Consider the following 26743-nt stretch of genomic DNA (forward strand, 5'->3'; position numbering starts at 1 on the left):
TATCTCGCACAGTTTCTGAGAATTGAGAATCTGGGGGAGCACCAGAGGTTGGTTCTACTTCAAGGAAACAGTCAAGGTGTCAGTCAGGACTGCAATAATCTGACAGCTAGACTGGGGAAGGATCAGTTTCCAAGGTTATTCATGTGGCTGTCTGCAGGCCTCTGATCCTTGCTGGTCATGGGCTGGAATCTCAGTTCCTTGCCATATGGGTCTTTCCATAGGCTACCTAATTGTTCTCATAACACAACAGCTGCTTTTTCTCAAAATGTGTGATCTGAAGAAATCCCAAGGAAGAAAGCTACAGTCATTTATAATCTAATCAGGAAGGGATAACCATCACTTCTGCTTTATTCTATTGGTCACCCAGCAAAACCATGAGGGCACAACACAAGGTTGTAAGTACCAGGAGGTGAGAATCATTGAGGGGCATCCTGGAAACTGGCTACCATAGATCCAGAGCAGATTTGCAACTGGGATTCACCTAGAGCGTAGGTTAAAGTATACATCTCTTAAAAGCCCTTGTCTATTCTTGGAAAGAAATTACATCTGAGTCTACTAGTGACCATACAGACAGACCCCAAGGAACAAATGGAAAGTTGTTGACACTGCTCCACCAAAGTTACATAACCTCTGTGTAATCCAAGTCTACTAAGTACACTCAGCACTAACAGTTCAACTTTTAGTCACACTTTTACGAGTACCAAGGTCAAAATTTAATTTCAAAAGTATGTATGGTCTACAGTGTAGCCCTAGAAGGGTAAAATATATAATGAAGTAATATAAAATAGTACGTTCTTACAAAAATTAGGTGATTACCGATCTTATGCATTTAGGTATAAAGTTTTAAAACCTAGGTATGAAAAGATGGAAAACAAGAGACCTTTCAACTTTCTTATTTCCCAGCTTGAATAACTTAATTGGATTTAATAACATCAGTGGGAATCCATGACTTGCTTTCTATTTTGGGTGAAAGATAGTCACTTTGAATACTTCTGGTAATAAATTGCCAGGTACAGATACAATCATTAAAAATTACTATATAAAATTCTTGGCTTTTTGTAAAAGAAATTTCAGATAGTTTTCAATTTAGGAAAGTCTTCTAAAGGGCTTCATATAAATCAGCTGTTTGAAACTCACAAACCATAAGGTACCTGACCCAGGCAAAGCAAATAAAGAGTGGTAGGGCATAAATAGCTCTACTGAACTTACATGCACTAATAAATAAATAAACAGCCAATTTTAAATCTAATAGGATTTTAATCATTAAATAAGCCATCTGGTTAGGCTAGGACCCATCTGCAGGCTAGTAAGCTGTTTAACAGGCCTACTAGTGGCAATAGATGACTTTTTCCCCTTTTCTAATCCTGCGGGTTATTTATTCTTACATATATCCCCTGCCCTAGGCAAGGTATGCTCCTAGATGCTCTACCCTTCAGGGGAGGGAGGGAATTAATGTAGACCAAGAGATGATGATTTCTGCTTGAGGAAGAATGGACCCTGGGTGGTATTGGGGTGCTGATTTTATTTTAGCTGTGGTTTTCCACCTTGGCTGCATGATATAATCAGATTCTCTGGAGAGTGACTTAGGTGCCAAATCTTTATTAAGTTCTCCAGGTGATTTCAATGTGCAGCCAAAGCCGAGAATTTTTGTCTTGGGACAGTGGGTTTCATTTAAGCACCTATTAGAATCACCTGGCGAGCATGTTGACGTTACAGAAGGCTGGGCCCCATCCTGAGAGCTGGTTAGTGGATATGGGATGGTACCCATTAATTTGCATTTTAACAGGTTCCCAGATGCTGCAGATGCTGCTGTCCCATACTTGGAGAACCAATCTTGAAGGGCCTGCCTCTTGTCATATTTTTACTGGAGTTCCGCTGCGAGGGGGAGGGATGAAAATTGGTAGGAGGAGAGAACAGATACCACTAGCCTCCCCCTTTTCCTGGCCCAACCGCCTTCAAAGCTGAAGGTGAACTGGGATCTTCCACTGCATTGCCCCTCCCCCGTTTTCTTAGGCTTTTTTTCACATACAGAGAAAATAACGGTTCTCCAGAGGGCATGTGAACGGTCCAAAGCTGATCAGACCAATTTTAACCCTCTCGTTTTGGCTGGCTCGTTGCTCACGCAGGCCGCCCGCTCCGGCACCGGCACCTCCAGTAAACGCGGCTCACCGCCTTGACCCTGCTCTCCTCCCGTCCGCCCCCGCGTGTCCCTACGTAGCTGCAGGCAACGTGCCCCGACGTCAGAGCGCGTGGGGAGCGACCTCAGCGGCGCCCGCGTGCTGCGCAGGCGCGAGGAGCGAGGCGTTGCGGCCTCCGTCATGGCCTGTGTCAACTCCGTGGTAAGGGGGCCGGCCTGGGCACTCGGCCTGGGCTCTGTGTGGAGGGAGCGCCGGTGCCGGGTACAGGGCAGCCGAGCACTGCACACCCTTTCCCCTCACCCTTAGGGGCTCCAGCTGCTCTCCGTCTGGCAGGAAGCCGACGGGTCCAGCGGCCCAGCCGGAAGTCGGGCCTGGCTCGCCCCGAGAGCCGGTGTCCTCCTCCTCCTCCTCCCCCAAACTGAGGTTGTCTGGCTTGAGACGGTCAGAAGATGAGATGTGGAATTCACTTAACTCTTTCGGATTCCTGTGTTTATAGAGTTCCCGAGTTCAGTTGTACTCTCGTAATTCTTCATTTAAGTATCGTTGATTCTAAACTGTATTATTTACACATTACCGGTAATATATTTGTTACTCATCACATTTTTAAAGTTCTCCCCCACATTTCCCAGTGGTTAGCATCATAATGCTTAACTGTACAATTGGAATTAAAAAACACAAACATTGCTCTTCTTAAGGGGTTCCTAAGCCTCATGGTGAGAACTGACAGGAGAAATGGCACTTGTGAGACCCTCTGCCAATCTTAAAAACCTGAAGAAAACAAAAAAAAAATCAAGGACTCACGTTCATTTTCAGTGCATCTCAACAGACTTCACATTTGGTGAAGGGTAATGTGTTTTCCAGATCTGTTATTTTATGGGTTCCATGTATACATATGCAGCACGAAAGGGTTCATTTTTAGAGAAATATTATTTTAATGTGTATCCATTGTCTGATGTTAATATGTATTAAGGTATGTAAAATACTTATGCCTTGATATAAGCTTACTGTGTATACCATTTTATCTGACGGTGAACTGCAAGGAGAGAAAGTGCGTGTGTGCACGAGGGTGTGTTATAAATAGAGAAGAGATTAAGGTAGATTTCCTGGACCATACATGGTTTTAGTAAAGATAACAGATAGGGAAAGAATATAAACTCTAACTGTACTTCTAGAAGAAAAAGTATGTTTAATGCCTTCTTTGCTTTTGAAAAATTGTGTTCTAATGGGTTATTTTTGATTGCTGCTGTTACATTTTGAGGGCAGATTTTAAAGATGCTTTTAGCCCTAGGAGTTTTTTCCTTTGGTTTTAAATGCGATCACACTGGCTGGGACTAACACTGAAGAATCAATTTAGTATGCCTTTATTAGGGTAAACTGATTTAGAAGAAGCAACTATTCTAGGGCACTTAATCTTAATGGATATGCTTGTGAATAACATATTATTTAAATATAACTGATTGGCCTATTCATAGGCTTACCCTGGATCTTTAGAAGGATTAGTTTAAAACCTGGCTACTCTTGGCATGAGTGGCAGTAGTTACTGGGTAGTGTGAAAAAACAATCCTAGAATGCCACAATTTTCATTTTGGCTGATTAAGCAATTTGAAATAAGAGCAACTCAACTAAATTCCTGTTTTGTCATTTCTTATTAGTGGAACTTTCACTAGGTCAGTATTGTTACTACACTTAGCATTGCCATTTTACATCGGGTTGATAGTGGAGCGGAATTTATATAGATTTGTAGGACTGAATTTATTTCACAGGGTTATTTTCCTATTGATAATGGCCAGTGTTTAATCTGGGTAGAAATATGCTTATTATTGTTATGGCATGTTTTTATTAGGAAGAATTTTAGGATGTTGCTTAATCTCTGCAATATGCAGATTGCAGAAGGGTAAGGTTCTTTCATTTCTTGGTTTCTGTTAGGCAATCCATTTTTGTGTCGTTGTATTTTTACTTGACAGTGGTTCAGAATATATTTTTGGACAATGTGTATTTTGAAAGTGCTTGTCCCAATCTTATGGCTTGGAATTTATTTACATTTGTGGAAATGATATAGTGAGTTCTGAAAAAAGCTCCTTTGGCCTCTTTGAGAAAAAGTTAAATTAAAAACAAGTTTATTTCCACCTGCCTTATTTTAATTTTTCTTGTTAAAAGGAGTAGGGAGATTAAATACTGACAAAAGCCAAGTAACATAACAGTAACCATACATCTTGATGAGATTATTATCTCATATTTTATTGTAGTCTTGTAATTCAGCCTTGTAGATAAGCTGAGGCTATAGGTCTGAAGGTAGCAATTCATGGAAAGCTAAGACTATACATACTGGAAGTAGGATGCACTTAGTTAAAATTCATATGATGGCTTTTCTTTAAACTAAGATTAGAAAGTGTACACTGCATGTCTTTTAAGGCTGAATACATTCACACTTGAGAATTTAAGACTTTAACAATTGCTTTTATGTAGCCTAAACTCTACAGATCTGTAATTGAAGATGTGATTGAAGGAGTGCGGGATCTATTTGCTGAAGAAGGTATAGAGGACCATGTCTTAAAAGACTTGAAACAGGTTTGTCAATACACCTTTCTCTATCTTGTTGTTTTTCATCATATAAAACTGATAAATTATAGTTGTAATCCCTTCATTATAGTTCAATACTTACCTGTGCCATGAGCTGACAATTTAATTTTTAAGAAGTAAAAATAAAAAGGAAATAAATATTATAATGTTTTATTTTATGTTTTGAAAAGCAAACATTTTTTATTTGCAGCTCTGGGAAACAAAGGTTTTACAGTCTAAAGCAACAGAAGACTTCTTCAGAAATAGCGTCCATTCACCTCTGTTCACCCTTCAGTTGCCACACAGCTTGCACCAAACGTTGCAATCATCAACAGGTTGGATACAATAAATTAGTACCATTTGGATCTTAAGAACAAATTCTCATTTGGTGGGTGGTTTTGAATTAGACAGGGTAATGTTCTTAAGGTGAGAGGTCTTGGACCTCAAAATCATTACTGTTAAATGAACACAGTTACCCCATGTAACTTAACAAATAATTAGGCTATTGAACTAGTTTTTTAAAAAAATATGAAGTCCACAAAGGTGATAAAGCCTTACTTCAGAAGAACAAGTTATATAGTTTGTGGCTATTGGGAGTACGTATTGGTTATTTCAGAGAATTTGGTTAGTTCTAGTCAAGGAGTAACCCAGCCACGTTTGCTGAAGAAGCAAAAGGAAAGCTGGGTGCTTGCATACTTGTGCATTCTTTCTCTCTCTGTGTCTTGGTTTCTGTGTGTATTATACATCTGTTATTGTATCAGAAGAAAAATGGAGCATTGAGAATTATTCAGGCTACCTCACTCTTTTGGCTATATACAGTGATGGCTAGAAATAGACCATATGCCTCTAATCTTTATTCTTGGACTTACTGAATCTAGACCTCTGCTTTTCAGAGAAATATTTGTTCATATTATGCATATCGATTTAAACTAAAAAAGAGTAGCTAATGAAAGATAAAACTATAGTATTATATCTTTCTAGCCTTTATTCCTTCTTTCTTCCTCTGATTCTTATAATCCTTATGCTACCCTAATGTGTGTGTGTGTGCTTCTAGCTATCATTGTATATGTCCAAAACAGTGAGGTAGCCTGAAAAATCTCCATATTCTTGCTAACTCTCCATTTTGTGTGTGTGTGTGTGTGTGTGTGTGTGTAGTTGAGTTTAGCTGAAATTCAATAGATTAATGTTTGCAAGGGGTGAGAGTAGATTTTGGATTAGATTTTTAGTAATAACTAGATTGTTCATTGCACACTTGGGAACATTCATATGACAATCACATGGGCCAAGGTGAAGAGAAAAATAGTAAGGAGACTAGTACCTCATTTATTACAAAATGAGAGAATTTAAGTGTGACAGCAATTATAACTTATACAATTAAAATAAACAGTGAATATTGAATTACCAAACACAACTTTTATCTAATTCTGTGTTTATAAAGTATAACTCTGCTCTATAATAATCAACTATGTCAATTTTAATTACTAAGTTGACACATAGAAACATTTTCTATCAGTATTGTATTTTTGGCTGTGTTTTTGTTTCTAACTTTCCTATTTTATTAAGACATTTCTTTATTTCTCTTTTTAAATAACATTCTTTTAAATTTATTTTTAATTAAAGAATATTAGAGATTTTAACTTAGGAGTGGCTAGGATGGCAAGTGTGAGAGGAGTAAAATACTTAACTGTCTTTTATCAAAAGCATAGTTAACATTTCTCAGGTTCTTTGTCATTCAATATTGCAGTACTTGATTTTACCACAAGATGGTAATATTCCCAGTGGTTTAAGCCACAAAGTAGTCTTGCAACTAATATATCTAGTTGGCTTTCACTCAGCACTTTTATTATTCTGTCTTAGAAGTTAGAATAATAGAAACAATTACATTTAAACAAGACAGTTTTTCTCATTCTCTTCTACATCATTTATAATGAAGTAGTTTAAGAGGAAGTATATATATCCTTTAAAAATGCATTTTGAACACTATTCTTATTCTTCTTCATTTTTAGGCAACCTGAAATAAGATTTTTAAAGCAAATAGCCTCATAAAGTTGATGTACTTCTTAATTATATCTTCCCATTGTATACTTTTAAGAGCTTGATTAAAATAACCTAAACTAACTGCTACAACCTTTTTATCTCTTGATAATAAATTCAGATTAAATCTACAATAGAACAATTCTTTGCCTTTTTGTCTGTTCCACCCTTAAAACTTGTTTGCTCTAATATAGTTTTTGACTGTATTATCCATTTATTAATGATTTCTTGTATCTTTGGTTCTCACCTTTTTTTGCGGGAGGGTCTCAGGACTCCTTTATACTCTTAAAAATGGAATATCTCAAAGAACTTGCTTACTTTTTTTTTTTTAATCCTCACCCAAGGATATGTTGATTGATTCTAGAGAGAGAGTAAAGGAGAGGGGGAGAGAGAGAGAGAAACATTGATGTGAGAGAGAAAAACATCTATCCAACTAGGGATCGAACCCACAACCTAGGTTTGTACCCTGACCAGGAATTGAACCTTCCGCCTTTTTGGTGTGTGAGATGTTGCTCCAACTAACTGAGCCAGCTGGCCAGGGCTCAAAGAGCTTTCTTTTATGTGGGTTTTAAGTATCTACTTAACTTTTAGAAATTAAAACTCAGAAATTTAAAAATTATTAGATTGTTAATTTAAAATATGACTATGTTAACATAAGAACATATATTTGTTTAAAGGAGTTAAAATATATTTGTTAAAACTATTTTCCAGAACAAAAAATAGAAGAGTGGCATTGTATTACTTTTCTGCAAATTTTGTTAATGTCTGGCTTAATAAAAGACAGCTGGATTCTCATATCTATTTTTAGGTTCAATTTGTTGTGCTATGTGGTTTTCACTAAAGTATATGAAGAAAATATAGCCTCCCACAGATAGGTAATTAGAAAAGATAATAGCACTTCTAATAGATAATAGCATATTCAGGTAATTTAATATTACACTAAAACTCAACAAGTGGTAGTTTGGGAGAGGTAGTGCAAGATGGAATTTGAAACCATATCAGTGGACTTTTTGTAATGTTCAAGTTCACTGGTACATCTTGCACTTTGAATGACTCATTAATCCATGTGTAATTTTGTAACACATGTTGGTTATTCGGAAAATATTGGGTCACAGAGTTATGCAGTTGACATATTATTTATCAAAAATCATGTTCATTAATATTACCGCATATCTTATCAGAAAAGTATTAGAAAGCTATCAAGCCCACTGTGGTGGATATAAAGTTTCCAAATTTCTAATTTTGCTTGAAAACTTGAATTTTATCATTGCCAAATAAATATTATCAATTTGCTTTCCTCGAAGTGGTGGGCATACTTAGTTCATTTTCAAAATATATCTGCCAAATACCTAAGTCTTAATAATCACAATTTCAGTCAGTCATTCTTTTTATTTTTAATCCTTACCCTAGGATATGTTTTTATTGATTTTTAGAAAGAGAGGGAGGGAGGAGAGGGGGAGGGAGAATAAGAGAGAAAGACACACACACACACACACACACACACACACACACACACACGATCTGTTGCCTTCCATACATGCCCCACCTGACAGGGTATTAAACCCCAAACCTGGGTATGTTTTCTTACCTGGAATAGAACCCTTGACCCTTTGGTGCACCCGGCTACACTCAACCAACTGAGCCACACCAGCCAGGGCTGTCAATTATTCTTTAAAGTAAAGATAGTGTTTCTTGAAAAAAAAGGTCAGGTCAGCTCTCAACTTAAACAACAGCACCAGTGCTTTTCCTCATACTTCCTTGACGGTAAACCCTTGATTTTTCAGACCTCTATTTAATGGACTGGGTTTAGCAGACAGAATTTCTAGTCTGTATGTCATATATAAAAATTAACACCCTATTAATTTTAAAATGCTTTTAATCAAGATTTTCTTATAATCAAATTAACAGATAATTTTTTTTATTAATTCACTTATTTTAAACAAATTTTAGAAAATAGGCCATATGTTGGAATAAACATTGTAGTAATTTCACCAACATAAATAAATATTACATATATATTACTATAGTCTACATATTTCTATCCAAGACACTGATCATAAGCAGTGTTTGGCAAATGGTCAGCATGTGATCACACTGAATCACGCATGTTAGCATGATAATTGGTTCTGTTGTTGAGTGGTGTCACTTTCTGTAGCAGTTTTAACAGTACGTTGATTTTCCACGGGAGCTAAGCCATGCCCCAGCCGTGTGCATTTGTTTACTCTCGGTGACTGGTGAATGCACGTATTTACTAGACCTATTCAGTATAAACTTGAAATTACTGTAAAACATACAGAAAACTTTTCTGTGAAATTAAACTTTTATACACACTTAATTTTAATTACATAAGAGCGTCCAACATAAGTAAAAACAGGTTCTACTAAGTAATTTGTCAATTTTTTAACATACTAATTTGGAAAACCTACTTGATTATATAATGGGCTTTTGGCTTTAAGGAATACCCCTTGCCCGACTTAGTCCATTATATTGAGATTTTACTATACTTCTGCAGAAGTGCTTTGTGTTTGTCCCATTTTATCATAGGATATTAGAAGGAAGTATAACTGAGGGTTGAAATTTAGTAAAAATCTTTGTGATTACCTTAAGGAACTTCTTAAATGAAGCAGTTTTGTTGTTGCTGTTGTTTTTGTACTTTCTTTCTTTCTTTTACTGTGAGTGAGTGGCAATGGAAAATAAATACAGTGACCACACTATTGAGGTTTGTACTGCCTTAATTTGTACTAAGGTGCGTTCGGTTTTACTCATTATTGCTTTGTGCCATCAGTGCAATTATCAGTAAAAATATTTAATGAGAAATGAAAAAGGCCTATATTGTCTTGGTATTATAAAAATAATTTTGACCTTGTGAAAACTCTGAAAGGGTCTCAGGAACCCGAAGGGGTTTGCACACTATACTTTGAGATCTCTGTTCTATTCTTAGGTGATTACATAGAATTTATAATGTATTTTTTAAGATTTAATTTTTGTTTCTTAGAACAACTTTAGGTTCACAAAAAATTTGAGAGAAGGTACTGTACAGAGATTTCCTTCTTGCCCCTACTTATGCATAGCCTCTCCCGTTATCAACATCTCCCACCAGAGTGGTACATTTGTTACAATGAATGCATAAACCTGCACTGACACATCATAAACACCCAAGCTTATACTATTACTGTTGGTGTTGCACATTCTGTGGGTTTGGGCAAATTTATAATTATTGGAATCCATCATTGCAGTGTCCTACAGAGTATTTTCATGGTGCCACCTCCCCATCTTCTTTGCTCCTCCTGTTTATCTCTTCCTTCTCACCAACCTCTGGCAACTGCTGATCTTTTTACTGTCTTCAGAGTTTTGCCTTTTTCAGAATGTATTATACAGGAGTGGGCAAAAGTAGATTTACAGTTGTGAGTATTAAAAACGCAGTTTCCCCCTGGCTAGTTTGGCTGAGTGGTTAGAGCGTGGGCCTGCAGACCAATGAGTCTCGGGTTCGATTCCCGTCAAGGGCACATACATCGGTTGTGGTTTGTCCAGCCCTGGTCGTGGTCGTTTGGGAGGCAGCCAGTTGATGTGTCTCTCTCACATCGATCTTTCTCTCTCTTTCCCTCCCTCCGACCTTCCCACTCTTATCTGCAGATAAATAGAAAAACAAAGAGTTTCTTCTTATATAATTATTTATTTATTAATTACTGTGTTATTTATTATTATTAACTTTTTGTCCACCCCGTAGTTGGAATCATATGGTACTTAGCCTTTTCAGATTGTCTTCTTTCACTTAGTAATATAACTTTAAGGTTCCTATGTCTTTTCATGGCTTGATAACTCATTTCTTTTCAGCACTGAAAAATATTCCATTGTCTGGATGTACTACAGTTTATGTATCCATTCACATACTGAAGGACATCTTGCCAGCTGCCAAGTTTTGGCAATTATGAATAAAGCTTCTATAAATATATATGTCCAGTTTATTGTGTGGACATAACTTTTTGACTCCTTTGGGTAAATAAAAAGGAACATGATTGCTGAATTTTTATGGTACCAGTATGTTTACTTCCATAAAAAACCCCACAAAGTAGCTATGCCATTTTGTAGACACACCAATGAATGAGAGTTCCTGTTGCTCCACATCTTCATCAGCATTTGGTGGTGTTAGTGTTCTGGATTTTGACCATTCGAATAGGTATGTAATGGTATCCTGTTGTTTTAATTTGCATTTCCCTGATGATATATGATGTGGAGCATCTTTTCATATGCTTATTTTCTGTTTGTATGTCTTTGGTGAATTGTCTGTTAAGGTCATTGGCTCATTTTTAAAAATTGACTTGTTTGTTTTCTTATTGTTAAGTTCTAAGAGTTCTTTGTGTATTTTGGATAACAGTTCCCTATCAGATACGTCTTTTACAAATATTTTCTCCCATTCTGTGATATGTTTTTTCATTCTCTTGATTTGTCTTTTGTAAAGCAGGTTTTAATTTTAATGAAGTTCAGCTTATGAATTATTTCTTTCATTGTGCCTTTAGTGTTGTATCTAAAAAGTCATTGCCTACTCAAGCTCATCTACATTTTTTCCTATGTTATCTTCTAGGAGTTTTATAGTTCTGCATTTTACATTTGGGTCTATGATCCATTTTGAGTTAATTTTTGTGAGGGGTGTAATGTCTGTTTCTAAATTCATTTTTTTTGCATGTATGTTCATTTATTCTAGCACCATTTGTTGAGGAGACTCTCTTTGCAACATTTTATTGCCTTTGCTCCTTTCTCAAAGATTCGTTGACTCTATTTATGTGGGTCTATTTCTCTGTTCTTGATTCTGTTCCATTGATCTATTTTCTTTCTTTTTTTTTTCCCTCACCCGAGGACATTTTTCCACATTTTGTTCAGATAGAGTGGGAGGGAGGGAGAGGAAGAGAGAGAGAGAGAGAAACATCTCGACATGAAAGGGACACATCGAGTGGCTGCCACCTGCACGACCAACCAGGGCCGGGGACAAACTGCAACCGAGGTACATGCCCTTAGCGGGAACCGAACCCCGGTCTCTCCGGACCACAGGCTGACGCTCTAACCGCTGAGCCAAACTGGCCAGGGCTGATCTATTTTCTGTTCTTTAATAAATACCATACTGTTTTGATTACTGCAGCTTTAGTAAGTCTTGAAGTTGGGTGGTGGCAATCCTCCAGCCTTGTTTTTCTTTTTGAATATTATATCGGTTATTCAAGGTCTTTTGCCTGGAATTCACTTCTGAGAGGGAAATGGGATTCTGTTAGTAATCTCAGAATAACAGATGTAAACTAGGACTGTCCTGGGCAAATTGGGACATGTACTTACCTAGTCTATTTCTAGGGCAGTTTATATCAGCTTCTGCTATTTGATATTCATGCCACATGATGTTTTTAATGAAACCATTGGTCATTGTGGGAGGAAGAAAGGGAAGAACAGGAACATATCGAGAGGTTTGTGGTGGCTTTCATTTTGAGCACTAAAATTCCTAAAGTTCAAGTATAAACTACATGTCCAATAGTTCTTGAACTTAGATCTGTAAAAATTTTAGCAATGCTATTGGTTCTTGAGATGATTTGAGTTAGAATGTTCAGTTTGGTTATCAGGAGACATCCATATGTTAATGAATAGTCACAAAGAAGAACCTGACTAGTCTTTGCACCTCTTGATCACATGACTTGGATATTAAAATTTGGAATGGTTCTAAGCAGACCAGGAATTGTAAAATTGTTCTGTCTCAATGTATCAAATACTTTTTGGTGTATAGGGAAAAATACACTTATAAATGTGAAAATTGTTATGCCATATTATCTTTTTATAACATTTCTTAAATTGTGTTTGTGGGATTAAATTCTTTCTAAAGCCTATTTTTTTGTGAAATTTAATATTTAAAATATGTACATAAAAAACAAAATTCTAACACTTTAAGTAACAACATGTGTTTAGTTAAAACGTAATTGGTTATCAAGCCCTGGTCTGCATTGTTCAGTGGTTACAGAGTCGGCCCATGCACCCAAGGTTCATGGGTTCAATTCCCAGTCAAGGACACGTACCAGGGTTGTAGGTTTGATCCCTGGCCATGGTTGAGGTGTGTTGGGAGGCAACCAATGGATGTGTCTCTCTCATATGGATGTTTCTCTCTCTCTCCCCCCCCCCCTTTCTCCCTCCCTCCCTTCCATTCTTTATAAAAATCAATGGAAAAAATATCCTCAGGTGAGGGTTAACAACAACAAAAAACAATTTAATTGGTTATTGAAACCATCTTGACTATTTTAAAAAGTGTGTTTCAGGAACATAAATTTATACACACACACACACAATTTGTGGACATATATAAATGATGCATTTAACTTGTGAATTTAGCATCAAACTTAAGTAAGGAGCTACATGAAACTTTACTATAAAATTCTGTTAGTTTATGCTTTTATTCTGATGGCTATAAAGAAACTCTTAAAACTCTTACAGCTCTGTTTGATTTATATAACTATAGGGAATTATCCTTTAGGATTTATTGCAAGGTCTTTAAAAGAGGAGCATTGTTGCTATTTTTCCTCAAGAAGTTCATTTAATTGCTTCAGACAGTGTGTTAACACATTTTTGTTTCCTCTCAGGCTGTAGCTTAAGCTATACCAGCTTAAGCTTTGCTCACTTCAGCTAATTAAGACTAATACCATTGTGTTTCTGCCACTGTAATTCTTCCTAATTTAGCCCTTCTAAAAGACTGCCTGTTAATAAGCGAAGCCATAGATGAACAGAGGATAAAAATAATTTTGTGCTTCATTAACCATCAATCTATGTAGCCTCATTTCTGTTGTCTTAACATGCGAAGAATGGTTTAAAAAATATTTGCTCTTCTGAGCTCTTTATTGTATATGATGGATCCATTCTAGTGTCTAGAAATAGATCTTTGGGACAATTTTCCTTAATGTGGTATGAAGAAGGCCATAATAAACATTACATTTAATACCTGTGTGTGCTGCATGAACATTCTCCTTTTTGTTAAAGAAAAGGTAAAATGAACCTTGAGGTGAGGTTTAAGGTTACATCGATCAACTGAGATCATTCTACTGGAATTATTATTTGTTTTTTAGATGGATTTTAAAAATTTACAACCATTTGACCAACCTTTTAGATATATTATAAATGAAGGGATAGTTAGCATAGAAAATTGGTAGATGATAAAGGAAAGATAGGAGATTGCAGCTTTAATACAGGTTGAGTTGGTGTTCTCCCAAGAATCTGTTCTTATATTTTTCTCAGCAGTTATACTTGTTTTATGCAAAGACTTCAGGAGACATTTCTTTATTCATTTATTTCTGCAACTATGTAGCTGTGCTTGCCTTACTTGGCTAAAGTACTGTAAATACTTTTTTATAAAATTAATGAATTGGAATTTCTCTTGAACCCATGCAATTTAGAATGGTTTATGTTGGGTTATATATTTTTGCTCAGTGGTATAGTCTTTTGGAAATATGCAATTTAACAAATACTACCTTTTATTCCCTGTGAAATGTTATAATGGAGGTTCATCAAGTTACTAAAGACAATCTAGATATTTGTTATGGACTTCTATAGTACAGTATATTTTATTACAATGAAACATTTCTTTTGGTATTTAAAACAGGTTAGTTGTAAAGGCTTTAAAGTTGTTGGAAAAAAATATAGTTAAATAATTTTTACCTCTCTTGGGATCAGGAAGTTTAGAATTCACCATGGTCAAACATGTTAGTGATGAAAACCAGTTTTAAAAAATAAACTATCCGTAGGAATTTTATTCATTTGGTAAATTCTAATAAATTTTATAATTATTTTGTTTTCTATGCAGCATCGTTAGTTATTCCTGCTGGTAGAACTCTTCCCAGTTTTACCACAGCGGAACTGGTATGTAGCTTATTTAAGATATGTTTTAAAAGATGTGCCTCACTTTTAGTGCATGTTAGCAGAAGGCTGTGCATAGATGTAATTCCTAATTCTCCAGGTGAATAGGAAAGGATGTGTGTGGTAAAGGATGGGGAGACAGGAATAACTTATATAACACAGATGTACTCATCCAGGCATTCCAGAATTGACATTTTCTTATCGACTTTTTCTGTCTTCCAGAGCAGTTGTTAGCATCTGCCAAGAATGTACCTACAAGATTATAAAATGTCTGAAGTTAGATTGTATAGAGTTTTAATACACTGTTTAATGTTATATACTTGGTGGATTCTAAATAGATAATTTTGTTATGGTATTTTTCTGATTTTTTTTTCTCCCCAGAGCCACATCATAGTTTTTCCTTTGATTTAAGTGGAGTATTTTGGTCACTTATGCTTTTGTTTAGTAGAGTTTAAAGTACAGATTCCCCACACATAGGATTTGGGGCAGAAAATAAAATTAAAACTTACATATAGAAAATTGAGTAGTTTTTGGTGGGTAAAAAATAGCACTTTTTGTCTTTTTTTTTTTCTTACATGGTACCGATGATATATAATCCACTAACTATATTTTATTTTCTTTCAACCCATCAGCTACCTTTTTAGGGTAAAAGGTTTAGTGGGCTATTTATTTCTATTTCTTCATTAGAAACAAACAACCGTAACATTTCCAAGATTTGGGGGAAGAAGGGTGCTGCTTTTGATAGGAGACCAATGAAGAACTGTCTCTCCTTTGAAATTCTTGGAAATAACTTTTCTCCTGATTAAGAAATAATATACTAAAAAGTAAAAACAAATTTATAAAGTAAAAACTGAAAGAACCATGCAGTGTTATACCTTAAAGATAACTTTTAATTATTTTATATATACCTATCTAGACTTCTTTCATCAAAGTTATATTAATTTTCAAGGTAAAAGTAGGATCATTCTCTGTATTGTTTCTATGATTTGTTTTAAATTAAGTAATATAGAGAGATTCTTTTCAATGCAAGTTAAATATTGATTAGCCTTAGTCAACATCACAGTTTAATTAATCAGTCTTATTGATGGACATTTAAATTATTTCTAGTTTTGTTTTGTTTTTTCTAATATCACGTTCCATTGATTATACCTGTAGATAGGTCTTTGTGTATTTTTGTGATAATCAGGTAATCAGGATAAATTCCTAGAGGTAGAATTTCTGGGTCAAAGATCATGCATGGTATATATTGAAAAATTGTTCTTCAAAAGAAGTGTATCATATACGCTCATATAAGCAGTGGTTTGAGAGAACTGTTTTTTGTTTTTGTTTTTTAATCACATATTTGCAACATTGAGTGTTACTAATTGATGTTTTAAATTTTTGCAGGCCTGATAGGCAAAAATTTTTGCCTTTTGATTTAATATTTAAAAAGTTTTTAAACCCTAAGATTTATTTCGAAATGAAAATTATACATTGTTGTATTATCTACTTTAAAATACCATTCGTGATCAATTTACAGACTAGCAGACTCCTATAAACAACTGTAGTTCTTATATTTGATGTCTTGAAGATCAGTGGCTCAGGCAAGGCTATATTATAGTGGGCAAGTTTTATAAGTCAGTGTTCATACTGTTAAGACTTACAGTTGTTCCTCGCCACTTCGCGCTTCGACTTTCGTGGCTTCACTCTATCACGATTTTTTCAAATATAGTATAGTATAGTATTGAAAAAACTGCAATAGAGTGAAGCCGCGAAAATCGAAGCGCAAAGTGGCGAGAGACAACTGTATAGTAAATAAAGAATCCTACTTCGCGGAAATTCATTTACCGCTGTGGAGTCTGGAACTGATTAACCGGGATAAAAGAGGGCCGACTGTAATGGATTTATCGCTAATAGTCATAGAACAGAATTCTTTTTATCTGTAATGAGATTACTTGAATCAAATATAAAAAGGCTATTTTTTCAGAGAACTCAGATGTAATTTTAAGTGTTGTCCTGAATCAGATTTTTTGACCCTTTATGAGATCAGGGAAAAAAAGATACAAGTAAAGCTCTTTTGTAACTTTCTAATATAAATTTCTCATATCTAGAGCACCTCAAACTCCAGTACAAACTTTACTTTTCCTGGTTATCCTATTCATGTACCAGCAGGTGTGACGCTACAGACTGCATCTGGTAAGAGATTAGTCTAAAAGTGTTTTGTTTTTAGTGTTGGTATTGATTTCTGGATGTTAATATTGATTATTTTAAATAAACTTTATACCAGAAGTTATAAGAACTTTTAATAAAACTTACTTTAAATGTAATGATAAAAACTGGTTATTATTGTTATGGAGGCAATCTACCGAGAAAATCACTGTACTAGGCCTGCCCTGTATTTTATTCTCAATTCTCTTTCCCAACGTTGTATAAGATACTTTACATATGTTTTCTCTAATTCAAGTCAGTTATCTAAATTTTGATAAGTACAAAATAACATATCTGGCCCCAGCTGGGTGGCTCAATTGGTTGGAGTGTCATCTTGTATACCCAAAAGGTTTCAGAATTGATTCTCAGTCAGGGGACATGCCTAGGTAGTGGGTTTGAGCCCAGGTCTGGGCATGTCCAGGAGGCAACTCAACAATCAATGTTTCTTTTTCTCTCCTCCTCTCTTCCTGTCCCCCCTTTCTTCTCTCTCTAAAATCAATAAACATATTCTCAGATGAGGATTAAAAAATTAATAACATATCTGTGTCTCTACTAGCTCTACTCAAGAAAAACTAAAGATTGATCATCTTTTGTCTCATTTCTTATTGGAGATTGTAAGGCATAATAGAATATCCAGAATGTTTAGAGATTAACCAACCTTTGCTTTTCATAGTACTGTTTCTTAATTTGAAAAAGAATTATATCTATTCTTTGGGTTGTTGCAAAGTTTAAGCAAAGTACCTAACATAATGCTCAAAAAATAAATTTTGTCTTTTTAGTTTTATTTTAAAGGAAAAGGGGGAGAGAAATTTGATAACTTTTGAAATTATTAAACTCTTTTTTGAAAAACTATTTTTGGAAAGCCTTGTCTTATAGTTGTTATATGGTATCTTATATCTTCAATATATTCTCCATGATTGTTTGTTAAAATCCCAAATTTGGGTTGGTAACATTGTAATTTATCAAACAATGGGAGAGATTTATGGAATAAATATTGGTGGCCTATATGTATCTCAAAATGTGCCATATAAGCAGTAGTGGGAAAAGGCTAGAGTTAAAGCAAGACATGTTTAATTTTTAAGAATGAATAATACATATTCTAGAAACTAGAAAAAAATCTGAAGAATAGAAACAAAACTTTTGTAGATAACCACTATTAATATATTTTCTCCAAGCCTGTTGTACATGAAATTTCACTTTAAGGGAAATTAGGATTTTCTAGTTCTTACAGTTTTTATTTCTCCTTTTTAAGGTCACCTTTATAAAGTTAATGTACCAATTATGGTTACACAGACTTCTGGAAGAGCAAATGTTCTTCAGCATCCAATTCAGCAAGTATTTCAGCAGTTTGGACAGCCTTCAATAATACAGACCAATGTTCCACGATTGAACCCATGTTCTCTTCAAGCATCTACTGAAAAATCACAGAGAATGGAAACTGTGCTCCAACAACCCACTATTCTTCATTCTGGGACAGTGGATAGGAAGCATTTAGAAAATGCCACCAGTGATACGCTTGTACTTCCTGGAAATGAGCATAAAATCAAGTCTGAAGCTTTGTTGAGTCATCCAGAAAGCTCTCAGTATAACAATCTCCCACGAGTTGTAGTTCCTCCACAGGTCTCTCAAAGAGATCCTAACGTGGTGCCTTTGCACAGTGTTGCAGCTAGTGGGACTCAAAATCTGCATGGTGGACCCATCTCCATGGGCCCTCAGGGGGCTCAGCACCAGCACGTGCCTGATGTTCAGCTTCATTTTCTTAAACATAAGATGTTTGGATGTGATTCTGTAAAGCAGCCGAGAAATATAGAGGAGCCCAGCAGCCTGCCTGTCTCAGAGAAGGTATTAGGGGGTGAACAATGGCTAGCAATTAGACATTCTAAGTTTTTTAAGCTGTAAGGTTACTTAGAAGCATGTATGTTTGTTTTGTTTTTAGAAAATAATTTTTAAATTGTTTTTACTTTAACTGTCACTTTTTTTTTTTTTTTTTATCCTCACCGGAGGACATTTTTCCATTTTTTGTTCAAGTAGAGTGGGAGGGAGAGAGAGGAACAGAGAGAGAGAGAGAAACATCGATGTGAAAGGAACACATCGAGTGGCTGCCACCCGCACGACCGACCAGGGCCGGGGACAAACTGCAACCGAGGTACGCGCCCCTAGCGGGAACCGAACCCGGGTCTCTCAGGACCACAGGCCGACGCTCTAACCGCTGAACCAAACCGGCCAGGGCTTAACTGTCACTTTTTGAAGTATTCATGCTCAGCATTTCTAAACTTTTAATTTCAATTAATACATTAGAACATTTCTTTAAAGAAATATTGTTTTAAGGTAATCAACCCATTTTACCTCTCCCTTAATGTTGTGAGAATTGTTTTTGTCTGCAGATAAAATTTAAAAATATGAGAAATTCATTCTAATAATTAAAGGAATATTTTAAGGTAAATTCATTGTCATACTTAATACACAAAAGAGCTCCAAAGTAATTTTTTTCTTGCTCTACCTAATTTTCCTAATCTCCTGTATGAAAATTTTCTCTACATGAGGAATTATCTTCTAGCAGATACTTTGTTCCTCCCTGTTTGCTAAATGACTACTTATATTTTGACTACTCCCTGTTTTGACTAAATGTTCTTCCCTGTTTTGACTAAATGACTACTAATATATTTTGGAGTTCAAACCAATAAAAGATAGTTTCTAATTAACTTTCCATATGATTTTAATGATTTATTTCCAAGGAATTCATAGTAATGACAGATTGATTCATGGGGAATTTTGGCTAGTAAAAAAAAATTTCATGTTATCTTTTTACAAATGTAAAATATGTCTTATAGCTAACTCCATTTATCCAATTTTTAGTGACATATGACAAATAATTCAATTGTGTCTCTAGCTAATGTTTTAGTGGTCCTCTAGAACTACTGTACAAGTCTGGAGCAGTAGATAGTTGAGTGTTATCTTAACATTTTCACAGGTACAAGAGGAAGGCTATAGGGTACAGTGAAGGATAACCAACAGCAAGAAAAAGACTATAAGAAACTATTTGACCTGTTGTAGAATGTTTAAGATGTTTGATGAAGCCTGTTCAAAATCTTTTGGCAAGTCTTTTTTAGTTTAGTTTTGGTATAAAGTATAAAGATTAAAGTGTTTGAGTGTTTTTTATTATTTATTTTCCAAATAATATACAAAATTTAAGAAATGTAGGCTAAATTCATAATTATGAAGCAGTGTTTGTTTTCATCACTTACAATTTTTGGAGGTATTTTTCTCCTGGACTCTGTATACACTTTGCAGATTTTTGGTGTGATGATTCAAGGATTTAGTCCACTGTTACTTATTAGACGTCACCTTGTACTTTGTTCTGATGTGGAGGAATAGATTCGGTTAAGGGAGATAAATCAAGGATTGTTTAGGGATAGTGGTTGAGAGCTTAAACTTTGGAGCCACAGTAGGTTCAAATTCCAGATTCACCACTTACAAGCAAGCTATATAATGTTACTCTGTGAATTCTGAAATCATCTTTTTGAAATGGGCATAAAACCAATCTCATAATTTTTAGAATTATCAGAGATGATATATATAGAGAGAGTTTTAATAGCTTCTGGTGCCATAATAAGCTTTATAGTAGTACTATTATGTTTTATGGGCATGTGATACAGTGGGGTAACTTTTCAGTTAGTATTAAAATAGATCTATATTTAAAACACAATCCAAACGTTCAAATCTTACTTAATAATTTTTTAAAATTTACTGTAGGATATCTTTAAAACAGTTCTTAATCTGGTAAAGTTTATGCTGATATAATTTTTAAAAATTTATAAATAGCTTTTCTTTTTTATAAGTAGCTTTTCAGAAATTCTTATTGCTTAAATCAAGTTGCAATTAGCTAAAATTGTTTACTTTTCCTGTGTAACTACCAGAGATCTTAACTTTCTATGTAAATTTAACATTCATACTGTTTCATGACATATATTTCTGACAATTTTTGATCTGTTTCTATTTTAAAGTGTTACTATGTTAACTTTTTCCTCAGTGTAGGACTTTTGTTTTATAATCTTACATTGCCTGGAGAACTATGGTACTATAATGCCATGGAAACTCAGGTCTTTATTAGAACTCCAAAAAGTAGAATGAGGAGAGAAATGGGTATGGTAGTGTATCTTTAATTCATTTTTATTCCTTGCCTGCTCTTCTGAACCATTCTCATTGCCCCAAGTCCAAATGTTGTCATTTCTATTGCCTTTTCTTTATACCTCCTTTATAGATCCTGCCTGTGTCCTTATAGCTCCTCATGAGCTCCTCCTCTTTATGTGCCCCTTCTCTTTCCTAAGAGTCTGTCCTTAGCTCATTTCTCTTCTTCATTTTTCCCTGGACAATCTCACGTATTATCACAGTTTTAACTATCACCTGTTGATGGCTATGCTTCCAACCCTGTCACTTCTCTGTGTTTCATTGTTGTATTTGCCTTCTAGACAGCTCTACCAGAATGTCACAATAATTTATTGTTCCTCATCAGAGATACTGCATGGTGCTACTGCCCACTTGGTGTCACAAGCTAAGGTCTGCAGTTACCTTTTGGCTCTTTTTATCTCCTTATATCTTGTGTTTTTAAAAAACTATTATTTAAATGTGGGAAAATATATATAACACAAAATTTATCATTTTAACCATTTCAGGTGCATAGTTCAGTACTTTTTTTTTTTTTTTTTTTTTTTAATCCTCACCCGAGGACATTTTTCCATTTTTTGTACAGACAGAGTGGGAGGGAGAGAGAGGAAGAGAGAGAGAGAGAGAAACATCGATGTGAAAGGGACACATCGAGTGGCTGCCACCCGCACGACCAACCAGGGCCGGGGACAAATTGCAACCGAGGTACATGCCCCTAGCGGGAACCGAACCCGGGTCTCTCCGGACCGCAGGCGGACGCTCTAACCGCTGAGCCAAACCGGCCAGGGCAGTTCAGTACTTTTTTTAGGTGTACAGCATTAAGGACATTCACATTGTTATATAAACATCACCACTTTCTACCTCCAGAACTTTTTCATCATTTCAAACTGAAATTCTGTACCCATTACACAGTTACTCCTCATTACCCCATCCACTCAGCCCCTGGAAATTTCTGTTCTATTTTCTATATCTATGAATATGACTTTTCTAGGTACATCCTAAGTGGAATCATATAATAGTTGTCCTTTTGTGACTGGCTTACTTTACTTAGCATAATATTTTTAAGGATTTCCATGTTGTAGCATGTTTCATAATTTTATTCCTTTTTAAGGCCAAATCATGTGATTTTGAAAACTTCAAATGAAGTATTTCTGGAATCTGTTCCCTCTTCATACCTACTGCCATTACCCTAATTGTTTCTCATTTGGGTTAACAGTAGTTTCCTGATTTATTAGCCTATAGATGTTGCTGTTTCTCACTCCACTCTTCCCAACCCATCCATCCTAGAGGTTAAAGGATTAGGTTTCAGCAATCAGAAATTACTTTGAATTCCTCCGCTGTCCCTTAATAACTATGTGACTTGGACAAGTTACTGTTTCCTCATTTGTAAAATAAAGATAATGGTATCTACCTTAGAGTTGTGGTGGTGGGAAGATTACATGAGATAATGAATGTGAAGTGCTCAGCAACACACTGCCTAGCACATGGTGAGTGCTCAGTGAATGTTACTATTTATCTCTTTTCCTTGTGGGTACCAGAGATTTACCCCAAATGTGCCTTGCTTAACACATCACTGACTGCTCATCACCTATAAAGTTTAAGTTCCTTAATGTGGCATGAAAGGACCTCCATGTTCTCTCTCAGCCAGAGTTTCTTATTTACGCTTCCTTTATTTCATGCCTACTACTTTAGTGGGAACACCAAAGTAACTATAAGCGAATCTCTGTGTTAACCGTGTTGTTTCCTGCCTTTCTTTTTGCTTTTGTTATCCTCTCTGCTTGGTGCCTGGATTTTCTTCCCACCATGTTTTCTTCTGGTTAATTCCTATTTATCTATTTATTATTTCCTCCAGAAATCTTACTTCAATATCTACCCCTCTCCTTTCATTATTAGATTGGAGGTATTTCTTCTGTGTTATCATAGTTCCTTAAGCATGTGTCTCTTATAATGTAGTTAAAAGATATACACTGAAATGTCCTGTTTTCCTTAGGAGGTACATTTTATTAATCTGCATATCTAGCACCTAAGTACATATACACATTCATGTATGCTAGAATAAGAAGCTTTTATTTACAAATTTTTTAAAATTTTCTTTATTGATTTTTAGAGAGAGAGGAAGGGAGACAGAGAGAGAGATAGAAACATTGATGAGAGAGAGCATCCATTGGCCACCTCCTGCATACCCCACACGGGGGATTTCGCCCACAACCTGGGCATGTGCTCTGACTGGAAATTGAACTGATAATCTCTTGGTGCATGGGTCAATGCTCAGCCACTGAGCCACACTGAGCGGGCTAGATTAAAAGCTTTTAAAGAACAGGATTTATGATTATTTATTTGGCTTAGTACTTCTCAATTCTGGCTAAATGTTAGAATTATTGGGGCATTAAAAAATGTTCAAGTCTATCCCAAGGGATTTAGATCTAATTGATCCAGAGTAGGGTCTACTCATTAGTGTGTAAGAACATTCTGAGGTGATTGTAATATGTAGTTAAGATTAAGAACCACTTATGTAGCTAAAAATCAATATATGAATGAGAAATGGATTGAGTGAGGGGATAAGAAAATATTCTCTTAAAGTAAGAGCTTTTATTTTTCTTCAAAGCTTCTGATAATTCCTCTAAAAGATAAAATATTCTATCAGTAGTTATTTGAATTCAGAATTCAGTTAATTGGACATATATAAAATAATTTGTTATTGTTTAATTACTGTAAACATACAATATTATATTAGTTTCAGGTGTACAACATAGTGATTAGACATTACTATAACTTACAATGTGATCACCCCAATAAGTCTAGTACTCATAAGACACCTTCCTAGAGGTTAAAGGATTAGGTCTCGGCAACCATTGTTATTACGATGCTACTGACTATATTCCCTAATGCTGTACTTTATATCCCTGTGATTGCTTTTATAACTGGCAATTTGCACATCTTAATCACTTCCACTTTTACACCCGTCTTTCCAACCACCCTCTCATCTGGCGACCACCAGTTTGTTCTCTATGTATCTGAGTTTGTTTCTGTTTTGTTTCATTAATTTTTTGTTTAGATTCCACATACAAGTGAAATCAAATGGTATTTGTTTTTATCTCTCTGACTTGTTTCACCTAATAATATTCTCCAGGTTCATCCATGTTGTAGCAATTGGCAAGATACCACTTTTGTTTTGTTTTTTTTTTGTATGTGCCCCTAATGGGAACCAAACCTGGGACTCTCTAGTCCGCAGGCCGGCTCTCCAACTGCTAAGCGACTTGTTTTACCTAATAATATTCTCCAGGTTCATCCATGTTGTAGCAATTGGCAAGATATCACTTTTGTTTTGTTTTTTTTGATATGTGCCCCTAATGGGAACCAAACCCGGGACTCTCTAGTCCGCAGGCCGGCTCTCCAACTGCTAAGCCAAACCAGCCAGGGCAAGATATCACTTTTTTATGGTTGTATATTATTCCTTTTATTGTATATATGTACCATATCTCTATTATCCATTTGTTTATCAATGGACACTTAGGTTGCTTCCGTATTGGCTATTATTTATAATAGTCAAGAACATAGGGATGAATATATCTTTTTGAATTGGTGTTTTGGGTTTCTTCAAATAAATACCCAGAAGTGGATTTGCTGGGTCCTTCTTTCTTATTATACCCTTTGTTTTAAAGTCTATTTTGTCTAATGTAAGTATTACTACCACAGCTTTTTTTTTTGTTTATATTTGCATGAAATACCTCTTCATCTCTTTTAGTCTATGTGTCTTTCAATCTGAAGTGGGTCTCTTTTAGGCAGCATATGTATGGGTCTTATTTTCTTATTCATTCAGCCATGTCTTTTGATTGGGACATTTACTCCATTTACATTAAAAATAATTATTGATAGGTATGTAGTTCTTGCCCATTGTGTTCATATTTTTGGTCTTTTTATCTTTAAGAAGTTACTTTAACATTTATTTTAATACTGGTTTGGTGGTGATGAACTCCTTTAATTTTTTTCTTGTCTGGGAAGCTCTTTATCTGTCCTTCCATTCTAAATGATAACTTTGCTGGATAAGAGTAATCTTGATTGTAGGCTCTTGCTTTTCATCACTTGAGTATTTTGTGCCATTCCCTTCTGGTCTACAACATTTCTGTTGAGAAATCAGCTGACAGCCTTATGGGACTTACCTGTAACTACTTTTCTTTTACTGTTTTTAGGATTCTCTCTTTGTCTTTAACCTTTGGCATTTTAATTATGATATGTCTTGGTGTGAGCTTTTTTGAGTTCAGCTTGTTTGTTACTCTTTGTGCTTCCTGTACTGGTATGCCTATTTCATTCACCAGGTTAGGGAATTTTAAGTCATTATTTTTTTCAAATAGGTTCTCAATTCCTTGTTCTCTTTTCTCCTTCTGGTACCCCTGTGAGGTGAATGTTAGTACACTTGATGTTGTCCCAGAGTCCCCTTAAACTGTTCTAATTTTAAAAATATTTATTTATTTATTTGCTGTTCTGATTGGGTGTTTTCAGCTATCTGTCTTCCAAATTGCTGATCTGATCCTCTGCTTCATCTAACCTGTTGACTTCCTCTGATATATTCTTCATTTCAGTTATTATATTCTTCATTTTTGACTGGTTCTTTTTTATGTTTTCTATCTCTTTGTTAAAGTTCTAATTCAGTTCATCTATTCTTCCCCTAAGTTCATTGAACATCCTTATATCCAGTATTTTGTACTCTGCATCTGGTAGATTGCTTGTTTTTCTTTTGTTTGGTTCTTTTTTCTGGAGTTTTGATTTTTGTTCTGTCCTTTCATTTGGTACATGTTTCTTTGTCTCCTCATTTTGGATGTTTTTGTGTATTAAGTAGATATGCTATGTCTTCTGGCCTTGGTAGAGTGGCTTTATATAATAGATGTTCTGTGGGACCCAGCATCACCTGATCTGGGTGCTCCTGGTGTGTCCTTTGTTTGGGTTGTGTGTGCCCTTGTGTTATAGTTGAACCTTAATTGCTGTTGGCATATCAGTGGGAGGGAATTGACCCTCAGGCTGTGAGGAATGGCCATGACTACAGTGGAAGCACTGTTGTTCAGGGGCTGACCCCGTAGAGCACGATATGCTTTAGTGGGGCTCTGGTGCCTGCCGAGTCTGCCCTTTGCATGTGTTGTTTGTGGAGGTGGTTGGGTGGTACTCTGGTTTGGTCTGAAGCTGGCATTGGGTATGTTGGTTTTGGGGCCTCTTGGGAGGGGCTCTAGTGAAGGCCAAGTTCAGCTACTGCTTGCATCCAGCTTGAGGCCACATGGTATGAGCTACAGAATGATCTGCAGATAGTTGCCACTTGTGCTGGGCTTGGAGGCATGTGGGAAAGGTTAAGCTGTGGACTGAGGCTGGCTGCCACTAGTGCCAGGCTTGGGGGCAGCTCAGCAACAGGCACTGGGCATGCTGATGCTGGATGCTGCTGATTTGGGCTTTGTGAACCTTTGAGAGATTTTAAGAAAGTCTGCAGGTCAAGCAGAGAGACAGGTCATTTTTATGGAAAAGTACTGGAAGGGGCTTGGGTGGGTCTGCAAGTTGGGAGGGGCAGGGTCTTAGGAAATCATTAGGGTGGAGCAAATGGTATTAGCTAGGTTGTTGGATACACAGACTTGGCTCCTGCCTGTGCATGAAGGCTGGGTAGGGGCATGGCTCAGCAAAGGAACAGTGGTGCCCATCTACCACCTATGTGGGGGAAAGGCTCAACAAAGAAACATTGGCATGTGCCCAGACATAGCTGCCCCTCCAGCCCTCACCCTGAAACCAAATAATTTAGTTCCTCCTGGTAT

The 26743-nt window shown here is 35.9% G+C and overlaps 1 protein-coding gene across 2 annotated transcripts in view; it reads left to right on the forward strand.

Moving 5' to 3' along the window:
- The first annotated feature begins 2318 nt into the window (after nt 1–2318).
- Nucleotides 2319–26743, forward strand: part of GTF2A1L (general transcription factor IIA subunit 1 like) — a 47573-nt gene continuing 23148 nt past the window's right edge. Inside the window, exons 1-6 of one of the 2 annotated variants that reach the window (XM_036263211.1) lie at nt 2319–2339; nt 4605–4706; nt 4909–5032; nt 14551–14606; nt 16694–16778; nt 18043–18632. In XM_036263211.1, the coding sequence (XP_036119104.1) occupies nt 2319–2339; nt 4605–4706; nt 4909–5032; nt 14551–14606; nt 16694–16778; nt 18043–18632 (978 nt within the window). The remainder of the gene's footprint in view (nt 2340–4604; nt 4707–4908; nt 5033–14550; nt 14607–16693; nt 16779–18042; nt 18633–26743) is intronic. The other variant, XM_036263212.1, reaches the window with a different exon arrangement.

This window comes from Molossus molossus, unplaced genomic scaffold (genome assembly GCF_014108415.1).
Source record: "Molossus molossus isolate mMolMol1 unplaced genomic scaffold, mMolMol1.p scaffold_m16_p_15, whole genome shotgun sequence".
Classification (NCBI taxonomy): domain Eukaryota; kingdom Metazoa; phylum Chordata; class Mammalia; order Chiroptera; family Molossidae; genus Molossus; species Molossus molossus.